The following is a 24681-nucleotide window of genomic DNA, read 5'->3' on the forward strand; positions in this document are numbered from 1 at the left end:
CGGCGGAAGTCCGTGCGGACGGCAGCTGGAGGCGGGGCTTGCCGCTAGCGGAAGAGCTGTCACGGGTGTCCCTAGCTGCGCGCCTGGGCTCCTCCAGAAGGTGGTCGTGTCTTGGGGCCGGAAGGTCGAACTTTGGGACGCTGTTGCCAGAAATCTTCCTAAACGACGGTCCTAAGCTAGCGCGGGCGAGAACGCCGGTGCTGTGAAGCGGCCCGAGCCGCCTGGCGGCTTCGGTAGAACCAAGCCAAGCAGGGGCTCCGGCTGGCCCGTGGCAGGCACCCTTAGGGGCTCCTGTACTGAGTCTTCGTGAAGGGCAGGATTTGCTTTTTTGCTTTCTGCCAGCCACGCCGTTGGGCTCTGTCCGAACCGTTCCAGTGTCTTTGCGCCTGCTGTCTCAGAACAGCTCTGAACATGCTGCCCCTGGGAACAATGACAATTGCTTGACTCCAAACCTGGAGGATAAGAACTAAGGCTGTTTAATGACAGTTGAACCTGGGGTGAGAAGAGCTGCTTCCAAACATAGCATGGAGAAGTCTCCCGTGGAGCGTTCCTTTGCTCCGAACGCCTCTGAATCCGCTGGGACCAGTCTATTCTTGATGCCTCTGAAAAATCAGTCAGGCCTGTCTTCCCTTTGAAGGGAAATATCTGATCTCCAAACACTGGCTTTAAAGCTCTTCTCTTTTTCTGTCTTTGCTACCTACCCCAGCTTCTTGATTCCTTTTCTTCTTCCTTTTTAAAAAACTTACAAGCTGGGCACCTTCTGGTACATGATGTGCAAGGCCATCATGAACTTGTGGACACAGTATTGAAAAACAAATTCCCCAAATCAGAAGATGTGATGCCTCCCCCCCCCCACCCCCCCGCCTCGGGGGCGTGGGGACTGACTGTAAGTTATGGATGGAAAGTCATCACTTATCCAGAGTGGGCTGGATTGCATCAGTGTCTCCAGCTGACTCACCTTGCTGCTTAATTCTGAGCTTGTGGTTAAGTATTTTGAGTTAATTTTTCTTTTTTTTTTTTTTTGCTTATAAATGCAAGTTTACTTTTATCCCCATTGATTTTTCTCCAGATGACCCTTAACTTTTAATCTTGGTTTGATCACCTTTGTGTTTTGCGTTGTCTTTAATTTAAATTTTTTTTTCACAATTAATACTGTGTTCTTGTAAAAGAAACTATACAAAACAAAAACAAAACCCTTCCTTGGACATCACCCCGAAATCCCAATCCCTTGAAAAAATTAACCACTTATTTCGTATATCCTCCCCAAATTCTTTTGTACATTTATTCATAGGGGTACCTGGGTACAGCCAATTGACCTGGCTCAGTCAATTAAAAGACTCTTGGTAGCTCAGGTCTTGATCTCAGGGTTGTGAGTTCAAGCCCCATGTTGGGCTCCATGCTGGGCATGAAGCCTACTTAAAAAATAATAATCTTGGGGCGCCTGGGTGGCGCAGTCGGTTAAGCGTCCAACTTCAGCCAGGTCACGATCTCGTGGTCCGTGAGTTCGAGCCCCGCGTCGGGCTCTGGGCTGATGGCTCGGAGCCTGGAGCCTGTTTCCGATTCTGTGTCTCCCTCTCTCTCTGCGCCTCCCCCGTTCATGCTCTGTCTCTCTCTGTCCCAAAAATAAATAAACATTGAAAAAAAATTAAAAAAAATAATAATCTTATACATTTATTCATAAGTATTCAACAAATATATATTGAGCACCCAATATATGCCAGGCACTTTTCTAGGCACTGGGAATATAGCAATAAAACAGAAATGTTCCTGTATTTTATAGTTTACATCCTAGTGTATATACACAAATATATAATTTGTTGTTTACAGAAATGGCATCATACATAATGGTACTCTATCTTCCTTTTTGTTTTTTTTCAGTCTTGGTGATCTTTCCACATAAATATCTATTATATTGATTTACCTCATTATATGCATTTCATTACATAGCTGAGCTATAACTCGTTTTCCAGGGTCCCAAATTCCAGTGCCTACAGGGACTATGCAAGTAATAAGTAGAGTGACAAAGTAGAGCAAGTTTATTTTTTTCTAAGCAGAAATAGCTGTTTATGCAGACCAAAAGGATTGATAACTTGAATTACAGTGTTTCAAGAGTACTTGAAAATCTGGGTTTTTAGAACATAAATCTGATTTTTTAAATAAATAATTTATTTTTGAGAGAGAGAGAGCATGCATGCACAAGCAGGGTAGGGAGAGAGAGAGAGAGAGAGAGAGAGAGAGAGAGAGAGAATCCGAAGCAGGCTCCAGGCTCTGAGCTGTCAGCACAGAGCCCCATGCGGGGCTTGAACTCTCAGACTGAAATCGTGACCTGAGCTGAAGTCAGACACCTAATCAACTGAGCCACTCAGGTGCCCCCATAAATCTAATTTTTTTAGTGTTGGCAACTAACCTAGGCTTTTAAAACACCATTCAGGCTAAGCAGAACATACCCGCAGGACAAATTTAGCCCAAGGGCCACCAGTTTGCAATATACTGTTCTATTACTAAACATGGAGGTTCATGTCAGTTTTTGCTATTACAAACAATGCTACAGTGGAAATACCTGTGTGAGCTTCATTGCACGCAACTAGGTGTGTTTTTCTAGGGCAGCTATGTGAAGTAGAATTTCTGAGCCAAAGAATATATAAGCATTTTAATTTTAATAGATGCTGTTAAATTGCTTTTCCACCACAAATGTCTGAATCTGTCTCTCCAAACCCTTGCCAGCATTTAATAGATCAGTTCCTTTAATATTTATCATTCTAATGGATAAAATGACATTTTATTTATTTGCTCAACAAACATTTATAAAGTGATTCCTGGGTTCCAGTTACTGTTGTAAGCACTTAAAAATTTTTTAAATATCATTTAATCTTTATAGGAACTCAATGAGATAATAATAATAATAATAATTATTATTATTATTATTATCATTATTATTAACCCATAGATGAAGAAACTGGCACAGAGAAGTTAAATTCCCTAGGGACATAGAGCTAGAAAGCATTAGAGATTCAAACTCAGACCTTTGGACTCAAGAGTCAGTATTCTCAATTACTGTGTTGTGCTATCTTGATCACCACTGGCCAGTTTCTAGTGATGAATGTCTTTTGTGCTTATTGGCCAATTACGTTTCCTCTGTTGTGAGTTGTTTACAGTTATCCATTTTTATTTGAGTTGTTTACCATTTTCCTGTTGCTTTGCAGTACTTATTTACATATGTTATGTATTTGTTAAGGTACGGACTAGCTGCTTCTCTTGGTTTAGCCCCCTCCGCCCTCAAAAAGCAAACCCCAAAGCAAGGATTTGGTAAAGGCAGCTTGTTTGTTTGTTTGTTTTAAGTTTATTTATTTATTTTGAGAGAGAGAGAGCACAAGCAAGGGAGGGGCAGAAAGAAGGAGAGAGAATCCCAAGCAGGCTCTGCACCATCAGCACACAGCCCAGTGCGGGGCTCGAACTCGTGAACCTGTGAGATCATGACCTGAGATCAAGAGTCAGACGATTAACCGACCACGCCCCCCAGGTGCCCCCAAGTAGCTTGTTTTTGGAGATAATCCCAGGAAACATGGCGAGGGATTGGGAAAGTGAGAGAAGACTGGAAAGCCAAGAAAGCAGATGTTGATGAGTACAGGTGGGCACGCGGACCTCAGTCCCACCGGGGACCCTCTGAGAGGCTCCAAAGAATATGCCTCCGAATCGTTCCACCGAGGGACAGCGCAGCAGCGGTATTCACCCAGCCATTGCTGAGGCGGTACCTCCCTAGTCCTTCTGGCCTGCCCACACAGAGCCCAGCCCAGCCCCAAGGAGAGAACCCCCTGAAGCAGAGACTCCATCAGCATGTACAGGAACCATTGCAGGTGACCTCTCCAGTGGGCTGCGGGGATATAGGCGGGACACCTACAACGTCTGCTTTGCCGTTAGGACCGAGAGATCCCCAAACACAATGGCTGCAATAGGAAAGAAGTCTATTTCTTTCACACACTATTGTCCTGAGGAAGGTGGCAGTCCACAGCAGTCGGCAGTTCTGTCCCAGGAGATCCACAAGATCACACAAAGACCCGGATTCTTCCTATCTTGTTCTCCACCACCAGGCAAAAATTCCCAAACTTTCTCTGTGCAGGGCACCCGTAAGTGCCTTAGAGATTCTTTCACAGAGCTCCTAAGCCCAAAGAAATATCTAACAATCTCCACTCTTAAATAATGAGCTCCAAACAACTTCATAAATATTTATGTCCTAACAACTTAGTGTCCGTTGCACAGTTTATCAAACTTTAAAATCAGATTGGGAACCACTGTTCTCGTTAATCTGCTCCACGTGGATATTCCAATAGCAATTGCTTCCTAAATCCATCTTCTCAAAGATGCAATATCAGGAACTTGGTGACCTAATGTTGAAAATGTGAACTAGTTCAAGCTGTCGTGTCATGCACGACACAGAAATAGCTTTGTTTCCTCAAAATGTTAAGATGCCCCACAGCACCCCAGAAGCTTGTTCTGGCACCCCACGGCACTTTGTGCACAGGTTGGAGACACAGCACTAGGGTGGTGTCCTTACCCCCAGGTCACCACCTTCGAGCCCCTGAGAAAGGGAAAAGAAGGAAAGGAAAGGCCGTTTACCCTTAAGGGTGGAACTTGTAGGGGGCGCCTGGGTGACTTGGTTGGTCGAGTGTCACAGTGTCACAGTTCGTGAGTTCAATCCCCGTGTTGGGCTCTGCTTGGGATTCTCTCTCTCCCTCTGTCCTGCCCCTCCCCCCTTCTCTCTCAAAAGTAAATAAACAAACTTTAAAAAAATTAAAAGCAAACAATAAAGAATGGAACTTGTAAACTGCACTTAGCTCTTCCTGCTGAGATCCCATTGGCCAGAAGTTAGTCACATGGCCAAAGGGGAGCTGGGAAATGTATCTCTGGCTGTGCTGCCAGGTGTTCAGCTAGCACTTGATAGGTTATTACTAAAAGGAAGAAGTAGATATTCTCTATCGCATTCTGAATATTAACCCTTTATCTCTGACATAAACTCCAAATATTTTCTTCTATATATCACATATTTGTTCACTTGGTATTAACTTGGTTAATAGTGTTTTTGTCACACAGAGCTTTTAAATTCCAGAATACGTTTATCAGCCTTTCCTTTGTGACTTAAAAAAAAAAAAATCTTATTTAGGGGCGCCTGGGTGACTCAGTCGGTTAAGCATCCGACTTCAGCTCAGGTCATGATCTCACAGTTTGTGGGTTTGAGCCCCACATTAGGCTCTGTGCTGACAGCTAGCTCAGAGCCTGGAGCCAGCTTAGGATTCTGTGTCTCCCTCTCTCTCTGCCCCTCCCCTGCTCGCGCTGTCTCTCTCTCTCTCTCTCTCTCTCTCTCTCTCTCTCTCTCTCTCTCTCTCTCTGTCAAAAATAAAACCTAAAAGAAATTTTAAATCTTACTTAAAAGGTATTTTTGGGGCACCTGGGTGGCTCAGTTGGTTAAGCATCCAGCTTCAGCTCAGGTCATAATCTCGAGGTTTGTAGGCTTGAGCCCCGTGCCAGACTCTGCTGACAGCTTGGAGTCTGGAGCCTGCTTCAGATTCTGTGTCTCCCTCTCTCTCTCTCTGCCCCTACCCCTCTCGCGATCTGTCTGTCTCTCTCAAAAGTAAATAAACATTAAAAACAATTTTTAAGGTATTCTTTACTCCAAAATTACACACACACACACACACACACACACACACACACACACACACACAAATACACACACAAATATATTCTCCAGTATTTTCTTCTAGTTGATTCATACTTTGATCTGTAATTCATCTGGAATTTCTTCCTGTGATGGCTGAGATAATTTCAGAAGGGAAGGAAGACACTTAAAGTGTGTAGCCAAGGAACTAGGTATTTATCAAATTCTCAGCTGCCTTCCAATTCATATCTGTGCTTTTCATGACACTCTTCTGCACAGACATTATACAATGGACACTGAGATTCCCTATCCCCAGGTAAGCCAGACACCTCCCTATGTGCTCTTTGGGTCGGATTGAACTACCTCAGCTCAGGGGGTGGGGGACTTCATTGGTATCAGTCAGTCAAGGCAATCCTATACTCCTTATCACAGTAATTTTTCAAAACAAAAGCCAGCCTCTGGAATACCAGAGACCCAATCAGAATGAAGCTAGGATCCCCGTGCCATGGTGCCTCTTCTCCCCAAGATTGAGTAAAGATATTAAAGAAGAAGCCTGTAGCTTCACTTCCTTTACCTTGGGACTATGAAGAAAGTCCAAGAAAGAAGTCTACACACTGGGGAGGGCAGACCTAAGAGAGGCACAGAGGAATGGAGTCTGAGCCCTGAGCAAACCGTGCCTGAAGCTTACACCACCTCTGGACTTCCCTGTTAGATGAGCCAAAAGTCCCCTTTATTTTTTAAAACCATGTGGAATTACCTCTTCTGTAACTTGCAACTTAAAACCTCCAAATCTTGAGAGAAACACGTAGTCACTGAGCTCTTTTTTCCCCACCTCGTATTTTTCTTTTTAAATTCATTTTACACTTTATAGAAATACATACATAACAACATAGAAAAAGGCTATATTTTACTGTCTTAACTGCTTGTGTATTTCTTGTGTATTTCTATAAACATATAAAACATGAATTTTATATATTCATTTAAATGGTTTACATAGATACAATCATAGCATCCAGACAATTTTCGAATTTTGCTTCTTTTAGTTTATCATAGGTGTTATTCCTCTATCTAGACAGTTTTAATTATTAATCAGGGATGCAACATAATGACCTCAATATCATCTTATTATTAGATATTTGTATTATTTCCCACTTTTTAATTTTATAGTTTTGCAAGTAACCTATTCAGAACTTTTATTTTATTTTTTTCAGTTGAATTACTTTCCTGGGATAAATCTCTCAGTGGTTTGTCGGTTCCTGAAACTCATGCGTTTCCCACATTTTACTTTTTCCCTCTGTTCTTCAAAACCTCCAAGCATGAACCTTGATGCTTGTGTTCTATAAATAGCACAGGAGAAAACACTATTTAAGCCTAAAATCAAAAACCGAATTCAAATGTGATAGGAAGGACTGTAGCACCTGTGAAACATACAGCAAAGAATTTCTCCTGGGAGCATTCCTAATCCCTCCTGTCAGCCCCTGAAACTAGACCTGTGGTATCAGTTTTTTACCTGCTGCAAGATCAGTTGACAGGATCAACCACCGTTTATACCATGATCTCTTGTCCCCCAGGGAATGACTGAGGCAATACTTTAGAAACGGGATACAGGACTTCATAGCTACCATCGCAACAGACAAATATAGCGCACGAGGCTCATTTACAGTCAGTGATTTATTGGTCAGGAGGAATTTTACAATGGAGGAAAACAGGAAAAATTTTAAAAGGGACATCGCACGGATATTTTTGTTGGAAGGCAAGGATGGGTCTGTATCTGCTTCTTATTGTATCGGGGCAGCGATTTTAGTGCCTAGCTCATAACAGATGTTCAATAAAAATACATTGCATGAATGCAAGAAAAAAGATGACATCCACCCAAAGGAAATCGATATCCTGGATATCACTGAACCACAGAGTCCTCCAGCCGGTCCCTGGGGCCATGTCTTGTACATTAGCCAGCTTGGAATGCAATGTAGCTTATGCTTTCGAATTTCCACTTGGCCTTTGCTACCTTGATTATGCCCCTTAGAGCAGCTGTGTTCGGCTACGACGTCCAACGGGACTGTCAGGGCAGAACCTCCATTTCCTGATCGCTTCTGAATTAGTCTTGACCTGGTACACTGCTCAGCTCTCCTTACCCAAATGTTCTGTTACTCTGGTCACCAACACTGCAGTTCACCATCAGCTGTGGTAGCCCTTGGAGAACGAGAGCGTAAGCACACTTGCACTCAAAACTTATCTCTTGTTTATCTGAAATTCAAGTTTAACTGGGCGTCTTCTATTTTTATTGGCTAAATCTTGGATATCCTATCTCCAGCCGCCATCGGGATGCCTCTCCATAGAGCTTCTAGTTTTCTACCTTGGTTGGGACCAAGAGGTAGTCTCACAGTTGGAATCTGGTTACCCCTTGGCTAGTAGTGCTGAGCAAAAGGAGCGTCCAGCCCTGGACGTTGAGTTGGGGCTGAGTCGTCTTAGGACAACCACTGGGACATTTTCAGAAAAGAGAAGCTGTCTGACAACCTGGAGAAAAGAGGAGCAAGAAATTACAGGCGGGCTGGTGGAGGACGGTGCCTCCATATAAACTATACAGCTTGTGCTCTGCCTGTTTGATGTGTGTGTCACACAGAAAGAGGGTAGAGAAGGACAAGGAACAGTCTTGTGAATGCTCTCTCAGAGCTGGGAGGAAGAAATGAATGGCACTTCATGGCCAATGAGACAGACAACCTGAAGGCATCCCGTGAAAAAACCCTGCTTCTTTGCTCCTTTTCCTGCTCTGTCCTTGCTAGGACCTGCACCCCCGCCCTCCACATGGCTTGTAACACCGACAATGTATGTCCTCCTTATAAAGGTCAAGGAGATAATGATCTCTTTGGAGTCTCCCAGCACAGTAGAAAACACCTAAGGAGTGACGGGGCGAGGTGGCATCATGTATGTTTTCCAAGACCAGTAAGTCCAGATCCCTTGATACGAAGACCCCTGGCTCCAGGGTGTAAGTGACTTATGGAGGACACCTGAGCACTCATCTTTGTTTTGACAGGTTCCTGGATGCCTGGGAGGACACGTATGCCAGACCACATCCTCCCTAAAAACCCCAGTCCCCAAATAAAGATGAGACTCACGCCCCTTTTCCTTTCCGAGTGTCCCAGACGCCCTGTCTGTATGTGCTCTCTCTACATCTTCAATAGACACTGCTCTCACTTCCTCCTGGCTCGTGTTTGGTTTCTGCCCTGCACAAAGCCAAGGACCATCTTGGCTGGCCCTGCGGAACCCCTCCTGGATGCTCGGACCTAGCCTGCCTATATCAGTTAGTTCCTGAGTCATGATTTCCTTATTAACATTCTGGACACCCAAGCACATCGGGGCTGACGCTGGACTCTGTGAAGCACAGACATGAATGTCATCCCAGGAAGAAATTCAGAATGAGTGTAGGGTGGGAAGTCATGTAGGGGTTAAGAGTGTGAGCTCAGGAATCAGGCTTCCTGAGTTCCAGTCCAGGATCCATCTCTCGTGGTTGTGTGGTTTTAGGCTGGTTACTTAATCTCTCTGAGTCTCAATTTCCTCCTCTATAAAGTAAGGATAAGAGACTCTACCTCAGAGGGTTGTTGGGAGGTTAAATGAGATAATGCAGGCATGTAAAACACATCCAATGAATTTGGGCCACTAGTCTCATGGTTACCAAACACGACCAATACAGAAGAACAAAAGTGGGAGGTGTTACCAGGGTTCTTTATGTTTCGAGTAATAGCCCAACTCAAACTGGATTAAATAACAAAGGACACTTCATGAACCGTAAATGTTCAGAGATGGGGCACGCTTCAGAGTTTGAATCAGCAGCTCAATGGCATCATCAAGGACAGGGGTTGTTTTTGTCCCTCGCTCTGTCACTCTGTCACCCGAGTAACGAGTAACGGCTTCCTTCCCCAACCAGCTTTTCTCCCGGTGGTGGGATGGCTGCCAGCCACCCAGTGGAGCTTCATGCTTCCACATTCACTTCCAAAGAGAGGCCAATGGGGAGGTTTGCCCTGGGATTCCAAGTAGGGGTGCTGAAATTCACTCTGACTTGAGTCATGGGCTCACCCCTGAACCAGTGACAGGGCCTGGAGAATGGAACGCATCACTTGGTGAGTTAAATGAGGGCCCCTGCCGAAACTTCAGGGGGGATCAATTTCTCCCAAAGGCGAGAGGAAGATTCCAGATGGAGAGCTGGTAATACTAGAAAGGGACATGGATGCTGGGTAGGCGCTCAGTAAGTGGGTATCTAATAAGTTCTTTGTGGAATGATAGAAATATGTCAGAAGCGTCCCCCCAAGTTAGGTGAAGCCCAAGATGAATGAAATGTGCAACCATGAAAACACGGGCTGCTCGGGACACGGCAGGAGCGTGTGGTAGATGTCCTTCATTTCCCAGACGCAAAGGCAAATCTATTAATAAAATTCCTTCCTGGCAGCTGTCTCCTGGTGTAGACTCAAGGAAATGTATATTCAAAGGAAGGGGGAGGAAATTTTAGCCACAAAGCCGCAGTCACCAGTGCTGCAAGGTCACCTGGAACGGATGCAGTTCCTCAGGACGAGCACAAAGGTGTAAAGGGAGACGGGGCAGAGGCTCTCCAACGTCAAGGCCGGAAGGAAAAGAGGAGCTGACAAAGAAGGCCAAGAGAGGATGGGCAACCTAACTTGAGGATGAGGAGAGAGGGCCGTCACGGAAGGCAAATCAGGAAGTGCTCGCTAATCTCTCCAGGGAGGCCGGAACAGGGGAGGCGCATCGAGAGGCCTGGAATGAGCATCCCACAGGCTCCGTGAAATGTCCCTGGAGAACCCCTTACCCTGCCTTCAGCACTGACCGTGAACTAGCCCACCAGGTTCTGATGGCCCCCCTGGGCCAGCGAGCCACCGGGGCAACTCCTCTTCAGAGCCTGATACAGCTGGTGCCTCACTGACTAGGAGCTCCAGAATCAGCAGGATGGACCGCTTACAAAGCCTGCAGCCGGGGGCAGAGGGACCCCTGAGCCTGCAGTGTCAGAGCGGTTCGGAACACTAGTCCAGAGCAAGAGAACCAGAGGGAGAGGCGTCTGGGACACACCGTTCGTTGTCACACATACAGATAGGTGGTTTGTTACAGCAGCTGGTACTCATCACCCTGATTATCTCACTCCGATGGTGCTCCCAAGAGTGGGGTGGGGCCCCAAGAGGGGAGCTTGTGCAGCTGATAGGAGTTCACACAGCTGCAAAGTCAACCGTCCTGAACGCCACCTTCCCATAGCTGGACCTAGCTTGGCTCCCATGACCCAGGTTCCGACGGAGCAGCGAGTCTGCTCCTCCGAGCCTCCCTCTTGAGTCTCCCCTCCTTGCCCTCCTCTCAAGCTCTTATTTCTTTTGGGTGTGAAAGAGGCTCTTAGTTCCCCCTGCAAGCAGCCCCCCTCTGTGGTTTATAGGGTAAACCGTAAGTTTTGCAATAATCTTTTTTCCTTTCCGTAATCCCCAACCTGACACCAAAAAAATTAGTTTGACTTTGAGACATCTGTCTTTTCAAAAGACATCTGTCTGCAGTCTACTTAGGGGGTTGAAAAACAGAAAGGTGGCTCTTTCAGGGCTCAGTCTCCCTCTGCCCACCCCCGCCTGCCCTTTCACAAGCCCCTTCCCCCACCAAATACCCTGATGACTGGGGGAAGAGCTATGGACACAAGGAATGAGAAGGCAACTTCTCAGTGCCCCAGACTCTCTTCTCCGCCACATTTGTGTATATCTCCCTGTTTCATTCTGGGCAGGACTGGAGATGGTTTACACAGACACACAGAACAAGCTGCGATAACTTTAATGTGAGCAGAGGGGAGACAAGACAAAAGGGAAATGGGCATAAGACAGATGAGGTGCTCCCGCGGGCTGATCTCATTTCTGTTGTGGAAGCAGGTGCTGGCAGAGGCTCCCGCTGGCCCTTGGCTCACAGACCAGTTCCACATGCAACTTCAGGCCTATGACCTGTGACGAGGGCTGCACAGAGTCAGGCCTGCCTGGCCCCAGACACGGCAGCTACTTTGTTCATCACTAGTGTCTCGCTAACACTTCCAACAGAACGCCAGTGGGATTTACTATCCGAAACGCTGCTCATCACAACACCTTCTTCTTCCAGGAGCACTCCCGACAAGCTCCCTCCTTAATTCACACCAGACCCGTGGTCAAGAAAGCCCCCAACTCTTGGCCTGTTTATCGCTAAGCCAACTCTCCTCCTGTCTTGCTAGACGGAAATGGCTGTCACAACCATCATCGCTGACTGTGGAGACTGAGTCCCCACCCACCATCTTCTCCAGCATCCCAACAGTTGCAGGCTGGATAGGAAAATCTGTGTCTTTAGCCGTGGTAGAGACAACACCAAGTGTTTGCCACACTGCTTCCTCTCCCCGGGCACAGGGGAAGACTACATCTTTCAGGCTCCTTGGAAGTTTGTTCTGGGTATTGAAAAAGTGGACAGAAGAAATGTAGGTCGCTTCTAGACTGGGCCTCTAAAACATTCTCGTGCAATCCTCTGGCTATCTCTTCCCCTTCTGCAGTGACCTCTGGAGAAGCAACCACACATTTATATGTCTGTACAAGATGGAAGGCTCAAGAACCCAGAGGACATTCTGCCCCTAACCCAGGAGAGCCATCCAACCCATGCTGGACTGTGATGTAGGTGATACATGAAATTTCATTATGTTAAGCCACGGAGATTGGAGATTGTTTTTTATAGCAGCTATAATTACTCATCTTGACCAGTATACTATCCAAGTTGCCAATGAAAGCCATAGCATGGCCCCATGGCAACCATCAAAATGTCCTCAAAATTCCATTATGCCATTGGTCAACTTCAGCCCTCATGTCATGGGTATGGACAATCATGTGGACCAACCCCTCGATCCCCCCAGCAGGTAGTCACCTACTCCCCTGCCTTTGTCACCTGAGGTCTCAAGGACACCGTGAAGATATACTCAGAGGCTTTGGGTAGCAGTACATGACAAGACTGTAAGATATCAATTTCCAGTTTGGACTCGGTCTGCTCTGTCCAGAGTCATTGGACGTGTCAGGTAGACTTGGCACGGAGAAAGGACACCAGCCAATTTTAATCTTAGGTCTGGGTTTTCCCAATCAATCCCTTTCTGCCCACCCTTGCTCTCCTTGGCCAAGGCCACATACCCACCTCTCGACCCATAGAGAGTCTTTGCGCCATACTCTGATAAAACTTCATTGTGACAGTGCATTCGTTTGCTAGCGCTGCCATAGTAAAATACCACGGACTGGGAGGCTTAAACGATAGAGATTTATTTTCTCTCAGTTCTGGAGGCTAGAAGTCTGAGATCAAGGTGTTGGCCGAGTTGGTTTCTCCTGAAGCTGGTAGATGGCCACCTTCTCACGTAGTCTTTCCTGAGTCAGTGCACATCCCTGGTGTCTCTGTGGCCACATTCCCTCTTCCCATAGGGAGAGCAGTCATGTTGGATTAAGCCCCACCCTAACAGTCTTATCTTAACTCGATCACCTCTTGAAAGGCCTTATCTGCAGAAACAGTCACATTTTGAGGTTCTGGAAGTTAGGAATTCAACATATGGACTTGAAGGGACAAATTCAGCCCATACCCATCAGTATCCATATTTCTGTGGATTATTTCTGTGGATTATTTAAGGGGAGGGGGAAGCCTGTTCTCATGGAGGAGTCAGATCAGCTACAACATAGACTTAACAGGGCACCAGGGTTGGGCTGCATGTTTTCTAGAATTTTCTAGAAGAAAAAAAATTAGGAGAAAATACATACCACCCTGGGTTTGGTGATGAGTTTCTAGATACAACACCAAAAGCATAATCCCCCCACTCAAATTTAATAAACTGGACTTTATCAAATTTAAAAACTTTGCTCTGTGAATAACACTGCTAAGAGAATGAAGATACAGGTTACCTACTGGGAGAAAATATTTGTCAATCACACATCAGGTAAAGGGCTTGGACCCAAAACACATACATAAAAAAAAAACTCTTGGGACACCTAGGTGGCTCAGTCGGTTAAGCGTCAGCTTCGGTCCAGGTCATGGTCTCACAGTCTGTGAGTTCGAGCCCCACATCAGGCTTTGTGCTGACAGCTCAAAGCCTGGAGCCTGCTTTGGATTCTGTGTCCCCCTCTCTCTCTGCCCCTCCCTCCCTCACGCTCTGTCTCTCTTTCTCAAAAACAAACATTAAATTTTTTTTTTTAATTAAAACTCAATAATTACTGTGTGGCTCAGTCAGTTAAGCCTCTGACTCTTGATTTTGGTTCAGGTCATGCTCTCATGGTTCATGGGTTCGGAGCCCACCATCAGGCTCTGCACTGACAGCACAGAGCCTGCTTGGGATTTTCTCTCTCCTCTCTCTCTCCCCTTCCTCCTGTTTGTGCCCTCTCTCTCTCTCTCTCTCTCAAAATAAATAAATAAACAAAAAGAAAAACACAGCAATTACGAACAAAAATTTTAATGGACAAGATATCTGAACAGATACCTCACCAAAGAAGATCGACAAATGGCAAATAAGCATATGAAAAGATGCTCAACATCATTTAACATTAGGGAAAAAAACAAAACATCAGTGAGATACCACTACATACCCATTAGGACTAAAACCCAAAATAATCTTTACAACACCAATTGCCTGCAAGGATGTGAAGCAACAGAAGTCTCATTCTTTGCTGGCAGGATGCAAATGGTGCAACCACTTTGGAGACAGTTTGAGAATTCTAACTTTTGTCTTAGGGTAATGATGCAACACTCGTACCATGCATTCACCCAACTGATTGGAAGGTAGTTATGTCTGCCCTAAAACATATGTTTTATCTCTTTCAAATCCGTGATTTATTCATAATTACCAAAAACAAGAAGTCCTTTTTTTAAAAATATAATTTATTGTCAAGCTGGCTAACATACAGAGTATACAGTGTGCTCTTGGCTTCGGGAATAGATTCCCATGATTCATCGCTTACATACAACACCCAGTGCTCATCCCAACAAGCGCCCTCCTCAATGCCCATGGCCCATTTACCCTTCTCCCCCAACCCAATCAACCCTCAGTTTGTTCTCTGTATTTAAGAATCTCTTGTGGTTTGACTCCCTCTCAGTTTGTAACTATTCTTTTTTCTTCCCCCCAAGACGTCTTTTATTTTTTATTTTTATTTTTTTACGTTTATTTATTTTTTGAGAGACATAGAGGGAAAGAGCACAAGTTGGGGAGGGACAGAGAGAGAAAGGGACATAGAATCCAAAGCAGGCTCCAGGCTCCCAGCCGTCAGCACAGAGCCCGACGCGGGGCTCGAACTCAAAAACCGTGAGATCACGACCTGAGCCGAAGTCAGACGCCCAACCGACTGAGCCACCCAGGTGCCCCTAAGATGTCCTTTAATAGGTAAATAGATAAAGAAATTGTGGTATATCCATACAATGGGATGACACACACACAAAAAAAGGAATGGGCCATCAAGACACAAAAACATGGATGAATATTGCTAAGTGAAAAAAAGCCAGTCTGCAAGTCTAAATTTGTTATAATTCCATTTATGTGACAATCTGGAAAAGGCAAAACTATAGAGATAGTAACTGGGGGACTGGGGAAGCAGGGAGGTTCAGTAGATGAGGCACAGGAGATATTCTAGGGCAGTGATACTGTAAGGATGGACACATGCCACCACGCACTTGTCAAAATCCATGAGTAGTTATAGCACAAAGATGGACCCTCCATGTATGCAATTTTTAAAATGTCTTAGGAGGGGAGCCTGGGTGGCTCAGTCCGTTAAGCATCCGACTTCGGCTCAGGTCATGATCTCACGATTCATGAATTCAAGCCCCGTGTCGAGCTCTGTACTAACAGTACGGAGCCCGCTTGTGATTTTCTCTGTCTCTGTCTCTGTCTCTGTCTCTCTCTGCCCCTACCCTGCTCATGCTCCTTCTCTCAAAATAAATACATAAACTTTGTTTTATGTTTATTTATTTTTGAGAGAGAGAGAGAGACAGAGCGTGAGTGGGGGAGGAGCAGAGAGAGAGGGAGACACAGAATTCCAAAGCTGGCTTCAGGCTCTGAGCTGTCAGTACAGGGCCTGACCCAGAGCTCAGACTCACAAACTGTGAGATCATGACCTGAGCCGAAGTTGACGCTTAACCGACTGAGCCACCCAGGCGCCCCAATAAATAAACTTTTAAAAAATTAAAAAACAAACAAACCATAGTACTAGATTATAACCCAAAGTGTAAACCATCCATGAGTCTGTACTGATATAAATGATTGAATAAATAGCAGAGAAGAGACATATCTCCCATGCAGAAGGATCCCAAATAACATATGTAGAGCATTACTCTCCCTCCTTAAGTGTGGACTTCACACAGTGACTTCTTTCCAATGAGGACAGTATGAGGGGGTGGGGGGCAGAGTACTTTACAGTGGGGAAACTGACAGGACTTCAGGCAGGTGATGAAGTTTGAAAGCATGTAAACCAGGGTGATAGCATGTACCACTCATAGGGTGTGACAAGAATGTCACTTTGCCTCTGTGGTCTTCCTCCCCCAAACTATAACCAGTCTAACTATGAGAAAAATATCAGGCACGCCCAATGGAGAACATTCTATGAAATGCTAACCAATACTCCTCAATTGAGGGGCGCCTGGGTGGCTCAGACAGTTAAGCGTCCGACTCTTGGTTTTGGCTCAGGTCATGGTCTCACGGTTTCGTGGGTTCGGGCCCCACATCTGGCTCCGTGCTGACAGTGTGGAGCCTGCCTGGGATTCTCTCTTTCCCTCTCTCTCTGCCCCTCCTCTGCTCGCACTGTCTCTCTCTCAAAAATAAACTTAAATAAAAAAACCTGTCAATTGAAAATATGAGAAGGGTGGGACGCTTGGGTGGCTCAGTCGGTTAAGCATCCGACTTCAGCTCAGGTCATAATCCCGTGGTTCATGAGTTCGAGCCCCACGTTGGGCTCTGTGCCGACAGCACAGAGTCTGCTCGGGATTCTCTCTCTCCCTCTCTTTCTCTGCCCCTCCCCTGCACTCTTTCTCTCAAAAATAAATAAATAAGCATTAAAAAAAAAAAGAAAAAAAGAGAGAAAGAGAGAAGGGGAGGAGAGAGGGAAGAATAAGAGTGGACAGAGAAAGGACATTAGGTAAAAACTAGGAAACTCTGAGTTAAGTAATAATAACGGATCAGTATTAGTTCATTAATGGTAAGGAGGTGCCATAGTAATGTAAGATGTCAGCAATCAGGGACATCGGATGTAGAGTATATGGAAACTCTGTACCGTCTTTGAAATCTTTCTGTGCACCTACAACTACTCTAAAAGAAAAGTTTACTTTGAAGCTCCTGGGTGGCTCAGTCAGTCGAGTGTCCGACTCCTGATTTCGGCTCATCATCTCACAGTTTCATCAGTTCAAAGCCCGCGATATCGATGCAGAAACTGCTTGAGGTTCTCCCCCCTCTCTGCCCCTCCCCCGCTCGCACTATGTCCCTCTCAAAATAAATAATTAAACTTTTTAAAAAATTATAAAATAAAGGGCGCCTGGGTGGCTCAGTCAGTTAAATGTCTGACTTCGGCTCATTTTGGGGAACGCAACTGAATGGTCAGAAGGACATAATAATTGTGACTAGAATAATAATCACATAGTAATGCTTACCATGTGCCACACTGGGGGCCTTCCTTGAGATTCCCTTAAGATCACTTAGGGTGGCCATGGGAGGTAAATGTACTTCCTTCTGTTAGAGGGATGAGACCTCAGGGTAGGGTTTATTAATGTACTCACTCCTTTTACAAATACTGAGCACCCACTATGTGCCAAGCACTGTTCTAGGTGCCACAGGTACAGCAATGATCAAAACGGAAATTTCTGCTTTCCTGGGGCTTGCATTATAATGGGTGGGGACAGACATTAAACAACACAAACCAGGGGGTGCCTCGATGGCTCACTCGGTTGAGAGTCCAACTCTTGATTTCAGCTCAGGTCATGATCCCAGAATGGTGGACTCTAACCCCACATCAGGCTCTGTGCTGAGCAGCTTGGAGCCTGGAGCCTGCTTCAGATTCCGTGTCTTCCTCTCTCTCTGCCCCTTCCCTGGTCATGTTCTGTCTCTCTGTCTCTCAATAACAAACATTAAAAAATTTTTTTTAATAAAAAGAAAAAAACAGACAAATCAGCGAGGTCCATGGCACAGCGGATGGTGAGAAGTGCTCTGGAGAAGCAGAAAGCAGGGAAGGGGAGAGAAGGGAAGGGCTCATGGAACAGGAGACAAATGAAGAGATTTGGGGGTGGGTACGTGCCAGCACGTGGAAGAAACAGTCTAGGCGGAGGGAAGAGCTAGTGCGAAGGCCCAGGGGTGGGAACATGCCTGGTCTGGGCAAGAAGTCAGAGAGGTGCAGGGGGCCTGGCTGGGCAGGGTCCTGCTGGCCATGGAGAAGACGTAAGCGATGGGCTGGGTTTGGAGCAGAGGAGTGGCAGGATCTGACTTTGGCTTTAACAGATCGTTCTGGCTTCTCTGTTGACTGCAGGGGGCCTCCAATGAGGAGGCTGAGGAACCAGTCTGGGAGAGGGATGACGGCAGCTTGGACCAGGATGGTGGCAGTGAAGTGGAGACAGCAGGTGGGTTCTGGTTCTAATTTGAAAGCAGGAGGTAGAGTCCATAGCCTGTGCTGGTGTTTGAGTTTGGCACGTAAAATAGAGGAATCAAGGACGCCAGTCCTCCTCAGCTGCACCCGCCCAAGTGTCTCCTGGAGTCCCTTTCTCTAAACCCGCGGACACCCCTCCCACCGCCGGGAAACCCACAACTTGGCTTAACCTCCTGAGACTGGAGTGGGAAATGCCAGAGCACATCCTGAGCCTTTTGGTTCATCCTGGGCAAAGCCTTAAAGAAGGTAGAACATGGAGCACAGAGCCAGGCTTGGACCGCATCTTCCTTCCGTGGTTGATTCCAGAGTCTTGGACCTCCAAGTCTTCCCCAGGGCTGGCAGGGAGTGGAGGCTGGGGAGGGTCAAACCCTCCCCCAGCCGCTGGAAGCTGGTGTGACCTGGGACAAGTCCCTTCGTCTCTCTGAAGCTCCATTCTCTCCTCTCTACACTGGAGGCAGCCATTCTGACTTTGTTGGGGAGCCGTGACAAGCAAACAAGATTTTTAAAAAATACATGAAAATTGCTGGCCTGTGATTGGGTCTGGCTCGGTATATGTGTCACTTTCCCCATCCCCTTTAAATGACAGGATTTAGGAGTATACCCCTCAAGTAATTCAAGTTTTAAAAGTCAACTTTGTTGAGGGGCATACAGCACACTGTGTACATATGAAGTGGACAAGTTTTCTCGAGGTCCTTTGCAATTCATCCTTGCCTGTACCTCGGCCCCAGAAATCCCTGATCTGCTTTCCGATGTAATAGATCAGTTTGCACCTTACAGAATTTAACAACAACGGAATCACAGAGCCTTTTGTTACCGGCTTCTTTCACTTAGCATGATGTTTTCGAGTTTCACCCGTGGTATATGCATCAGCCATTCATTTCATATTATTACCGAGTCGCATTCCATTGCATGGATGGACCACAGTCTGTTTATCCATTTTCCAATAGATAGATGCGAAAATTGCCTCCAATTCTGAGTTATTGTGCATCGTGCTGCTGTAAACAGTCACATCCAGGTCTTTATATGGACGTATGCTGTCATTTCTCTTGCACATAATATACCCAGGAGTGGGATGGCGGGGTTGTATGATTAAGTGTATGTTTAGCTTTTAAGAAACCATCAGGGGGGCGCCTGGGGGGCGCAGTCGGTTGGGCGTCCGACTTCAGCCAGGTCACGATCTCGCGGTCCGTGAGTTCGAGCCCCACGTCGGGCTCTGTGCTGACAGCTCAGAGCCTGGAGCCCGTTTCGGATTCTGTGTCTCCCTCTCTCTCTGCCCCTCCCCTGTTCATGCCCTGTCTCTCTCTGTCTCAAAAATAAATAAACGTTAAAAAAAAAATTAAAAAAAAAAAAAAAAAAAGAAACCATCAGGGCGCCTGGGTGGCTCAGTCGGTTAAGCCCCCAAGTCTTGATTTCAGCTCAGGTCATGATCTCACAGTCTGTGAGATTGAGCCCTGGGTCAGGCTCTGTGCGGACAGTGCAAAGGATTCTCTCTCCCACTCTCTCTCTGCCCCTCCCCTGCTCTCTCTAGCACACTCTCTCTCTCTCTCTCTTTCTCTCAAAAATAAATAAGTATTTTTTAAAAAAAGAAAAAAGAAAGAAGCCATCAAGCAGTGTTCCATAATGGTTGTACCCTTTTACATTTCCATCAGACTCCATTTTTTTTACCATCTAGAGAAACATCACTTGGTTGATCAAGAAGACAAAAGAGCATGCCGAGGAAAGTCGCCCATGTGACTGTCACGGTTTGTGTGTAATTACCGTGCAACCCAACAATTAGGCCGCCTGTTAAGCATTCGGAGCTGTGCTCAAAGATGTATTCTGTTACATCATCAGTCATTCTTCTACCCTGCTCTGGGGACAGTGCTTCACCCAGAGCTTTTGGTTTTTGGTTTTTCCAGTGAGGATATACTGCAATCTCCTTAGCACAGTTTGTAATGTAAATGAGACCAGACAACACATACGGACACATCTATCTCTCCCCGCCCCCACCAACACACACACATGCTCACATGCACACACACGGTAACTTGGAACACCTTTGGGTAAACAAACTCGGGAAAACATCCAGCTCCATCATGATGACCTATTAAGAGTATCGTCCGCTCTGTCTGATCCCCATCCCCTACATCCTGAGAAAAGGTTTTGATTATAAGAATTTAATTTTAGAATACTATTAGATGTGCAGAAGAGCGTGAAGGTAGTACAAAGCTCCCTGCTGCCCCACACCCAATGTCTCCTATTGCTGGCATCTTACGTTACTATGGTACCTTTGTCACAACTACTGTACTAATACTGATCCATTGTCATTAGTTAGTTTGATTCCTTAGTTTTTCCTAAAGTCCTTTCTCTGTCCCAGGATCCCGCATTACATCCAGTCATCAGCTCTCCTTAGACCCCTCCAGTTTTTTAAAAAATTTTTAATGTTTATTTATTTTTGAGAGAGAGAGAGAGACAGAGTGTGAGTGGGGAGGGGGGGGGAGAGAGAGAGACAGAGACAGAGACAGAATCCAAAGCAGGTTCCAAGCTCTGGGCTGCCAGGACAGAGCCCGATGCGGGGCTCGAACCCACAAACCATGAGATCGTGACCCGAGCCAAAATCGGATGCTTAATCGACTGAGCCACCCAGGCGCCCCGACCCTTCCAGTTTTTGACAGTTTCTCCAACTTTCCAGGCCTAGAATCAGTCATTTCTCCAAAGATCCTGCCTCCTTTTATTGGAGAATGATATTAGAAACCAAGATCTGGCGCTAGATGTGCTCAATGCTGCCAGGGTGCCTGGCTTCTCAGCCCTCTTGCTGACAGAGCAGGCAGACATATGTTCCTATACTAATCTATGTATATGCACATATCTGTAATGATTTCTTTTAAAAATTTTTTTTAATGTTTATTTATTTTTGAGAGAGAGACAGAGACAGAGCATGAGCCGGGGAGGAGCAGAGAGAAAGGGAGACACAGAATCCAAAGCAGGCTCCAGGCTCTGAGCTGTCAGCACAGAGCCCAACGTGGGGCTCGAACCCACGGACCATGAGATTGTGACCTGAGCCAAAGTCAGACGCTTAACCGACTAAGCCCCCCAGGAGCCCCAGTAAATATTTCTGTACGTGCCCATCTGCAGCTATAGTAAGCCAAACTTGAGTTCATGCTGATGTCCCCAACTCTAACCCAGTGCCACGTGAATCATTCCAGCTCTCCCTTTTGCTTATCTGTGACCTCCCACTCTGCCAGAGAGTAACCTGGCCCCCACAGTCCACTTACTTAATTGTTCAAGGCCAGCATGCATGTGTGGTGATTTCACAGTTGTTAACCTGTACCCCAGTGGGGACCGACTTCACCAGCTACAGTGTAGCGCTGTGTGCTTAGTTTTATGGACTCCACTCATTTCCAAAATTACTTAGGTGAGCATCCTTTCCCATCCAAACCTTATTTCATGGCCTGGACCTCCTCTTCTGATGATGGTAAATCTGACCTCCTCTTCTGATGATGGTAAATCTGGCCGTTGGGTTGATATTCCCTGTGGATACTGGATCCCCCTGCCTTACTGAGTCTCATCATTCTCCTCTGCCATCACTGGACTGAGTGATACCTCCTACCTCAAACCAGCCTGAAGAAACCCTCTCGGCCCACCCACCAAGCTCCGTGACCTCATGGGGGGACCCAGCCATGGCCCAGCTCCAGCCAGCCTTCACTCCCGTCTGAACATCACTGCTTGCCCTCCAGGACCACGCAGCAGGGGCCTACCACTCTGGGCCCTGGCCAAGCTGTCCAGCCATCCTGCTGGCCTGCCTTGTAACTGGGGCCTTCTCAGGTTACTCGGAGGATCACTTTGCCTTAGAAACTCCAGCTGTCACCTCGGGCGCATCAGTAACCGATGCCAAGGCCCTGAGCGGTGGAGGGCTGGCCACAAGCAAGTGTCCCCAGGCATCCCACAAGCCCCGTGCTCTGTCCCCGCAACCACTGAAAGCACCAGTGAGGAAGGTGAGCGATCTGGGGGTGCGGGGGGTCATCAGCCAACATTCCGGGATGGGTGGCCCTGGGACACCTCCCTCTGATGCCCCAAGATAGCCCATCAGCCCTGCCAGGAGCCTGGATTCCTGTTTCTAGGGGAAGGTGAGAGAGCAGAGAGTGGCCCGGACCCGGAGCTCGGGGTGGGCGGGGGAGGGCTTGGGTCGCTCTGCAGGGCTGGGGACAAATAGGAGGGCTTGACACGGTGCAAAAGCCCAGTGGGGCCTGAGTGGCTTTCGGTCCCCGTGACTCTGTGGGCTCCCCAGGTTGTGTGTAGAGGTGTGAGGTATTGCCTGCTCTGGCCTCTGGTAGGCAGCTTGCCATTGGTGCGCTGGCCAGACAGGCGTGCACGTGGAGGGGAAGCACGGCTCCCAGCCCCAGCATCAGAGTTTCCAGCCAGTCCCTCTTTGACCGTGGGGGAGCTGGCCGCCTCCCTCGCGGAACGAGAACTGACCTCAGGCTCCTTTAAGACACGGTGATGCCCCCACCCCATCTGGGCCCGGTGGACCCAAGAGTCCAGCACTGCCTCCAAGCGACGGAAAACGCGTCCCTGAGACCCCATGGCAGGATGGCCGCTGGCAGAGGAGGACCAGGTCCCCTGGGATGGGTTCAGGAGTAAGCCAGCCGGTCTTGGGGCGTGACAGCCTCCGCCACACCCAGGGTGCTCACACTGTGTCCTCTGGTGGCCAGGTGAGACAGATTTTCACCCGGTTGTCGCTTAAGACCGTTTCTTCCTGGCCCACGATGCTGTCAGAACCCTGGGTCTCCTCCTTGCCCCAACCTCAAAGACATTTTCAGGTGCCTGGGAGAGGGAGCCATGGGAGGCTGACTCCGTGCAGGGGATCCAGGCATCTGTGGAGGGCCTTCAAAACCAGCCGTCCACGGTTCTTCGAAGCCAGGGTCAGGAAGTCCTCAGAACTAAGGACTCTTCCCCGGAAAACTAAGCCTTCATGCCACATACTGCCTACAACTTCAGAGGCTGTCCCTGGGCTGCTGTTCTAAATAGACACAGGGAAACACAGGTTGTTCCATCCAGGACAGTCCCCCCCGCCCCCAGGCTGTGTTCGTTAACCTTAAAAATAAAAATTATTTTTCCGGCAAAAATGGGTTAACACAAGAATGGTAGAGAATGGTAATTCAGGACAAGCCTATGGCAAAAATCATAGGCTAGTCCGCCAAACCAAGGAGGGGAACTTTCTTTCGCAGAGAAGGAGGAGGAAGTCAGGAAGGGTTGTTTTGAAGGAAAGTCCACTGGGAAAAGTGAGGGATGGGGGCAAAGACAGCTCCTCATTGGCTCAGCTGAGTTGCAGGGCGCTCCCTTTCTTGGAAGAGAGGCTATGCACATCTTTCCCTGTTGGACCTGAACTGGATGATTCTCTTCTGTTTGATGATTCCTCTGTGGGGGTTGGTAATAGATCATTCTTCCTACAGTTGAGGTAGACTGTTATGGCTCCCCCTTCTGGCCTCCTGGCTCCCTTTTAGTGAGGTTTCCCATTATTAATTTTCCCATTAAGGTTTGTGGCCCTAGCCCACCTCACCGGTGCCCACATCTGGCCTCTTTTGGAAGACAGAGGCACCCCCCACCCCCTGCTCCCGCCCCCGGCCAGGCTCTCCTACAGCCGGGAGCCTAGAGACCTCCAAGTCAGCCATACCATGCTTCCTTCCCCAAGGAAGTCAAAAAGGAGAGTCCTACAATTCAAAGGGCAAATCCCCACCAAAGTCAGTAGGAATTTGTGAGTTTATGTCACTGAGAAGTCCCTTTGTCACATGGAAGTTGGTGAATTTCAGGCACAGCTGGATCCAGGAGTTCAGACACTGTTTTAAGAACTAATTCTCCACGTGGAGGCAGAGAGAATTAGAGGCTCAGACTGGCGCATCTACTGGGCATCTAAGCGGCCTGCAGGGCCACAAGGAATCCCCTGGGCAGTGTCTCTCCCTCTCCAGCCGCACCGCCAGCGCTGCCATGCCGGCCACCAACCAGGGCTGGCCCGAAGACTTTGGCTTCCGGCTAGGCGGCTCTGGCCCCTGCTTCGTCCTGGAGGTGACAGAAGGGAGCAGTGCTCACGCCGGGGGTCTGCGGCCCGGGGACCAGATCCTGGAGGTGGAGGGGCTGGCCGTGGGCGGCCTGAGTCGCGAGCACCTCGTGCGCCTGGCCCGGCGTTGCCCGCGCGTGCCGCCCAGCCTCGGTGTGCTCCCGGGCCCCGACGGGGGTCCAGCCGCGGGATCCGGACGCGCGTCCCCGACCGCAGCCCTGCGGCCGCTGCGCCCCAGCAGAGGCCTCTCCCTGGGCCGAGAGCTGCTGCGTCTGACGGGCCGCAAGCGCCCCGAGGCCGTGTACCGGGAGCGCAGACGCAAGGCCCAGGAGTTCAGCCGCAAGGTAGGAGCCGCGAGGGGTGAGGGGTGA

The 24681-nt window shown here is 47.7% G+C and overlaps 1 protein-coding gene and 1 long non-coding RNA gene across 2 annotated transcripts in view; both read left to right on the forward strand.

Annotated features, from left to right (window-relative positions):
• The first annotated feature begins 48 nt into the window (after positions 1-48).
• Positions 49-19240, forward strand: LOC109495106. The gene is made up of 2 exons (XR_002150312.1): positions 49-983; positions 18160-19240. It is a non-coding gene; the product is annotated as an uncharacterized LOC109495106 (long non-coding RNA).
• Positions 19241-23933: 4693 nt separating this feature from the next.
• GRID2IP (Grid2 interacting protein) overlaps positions 23934-24681 on the forward strand; it is a 36278-nt gene continuing 35530 nt past the window's right edge. The window contains exon 1 of the mRNA XM_023246217.2: positions 23934-24654. Within this exon, the coding sequence (XP_023101985.1) occupies positions 24241-24654 (414 nt within the window). The 5' untranslated portion in view covers positions 23934-24240. The remainder of the gene's footprint in view (positions 24655-24681) is intronic.

Source organism: Felis catus, chromosome E3 (assembly GCF_018350175.1).
Source record: "Felis catus isolate Fca126 chromosome E3, F.catus_Fca126_mat1.0, whole genome shotgun sequence".
NCBI lineage: Eukaryota > Metazoa > Chordata > Mammalia > Carnivora > Felidae > Felis > Felis catus.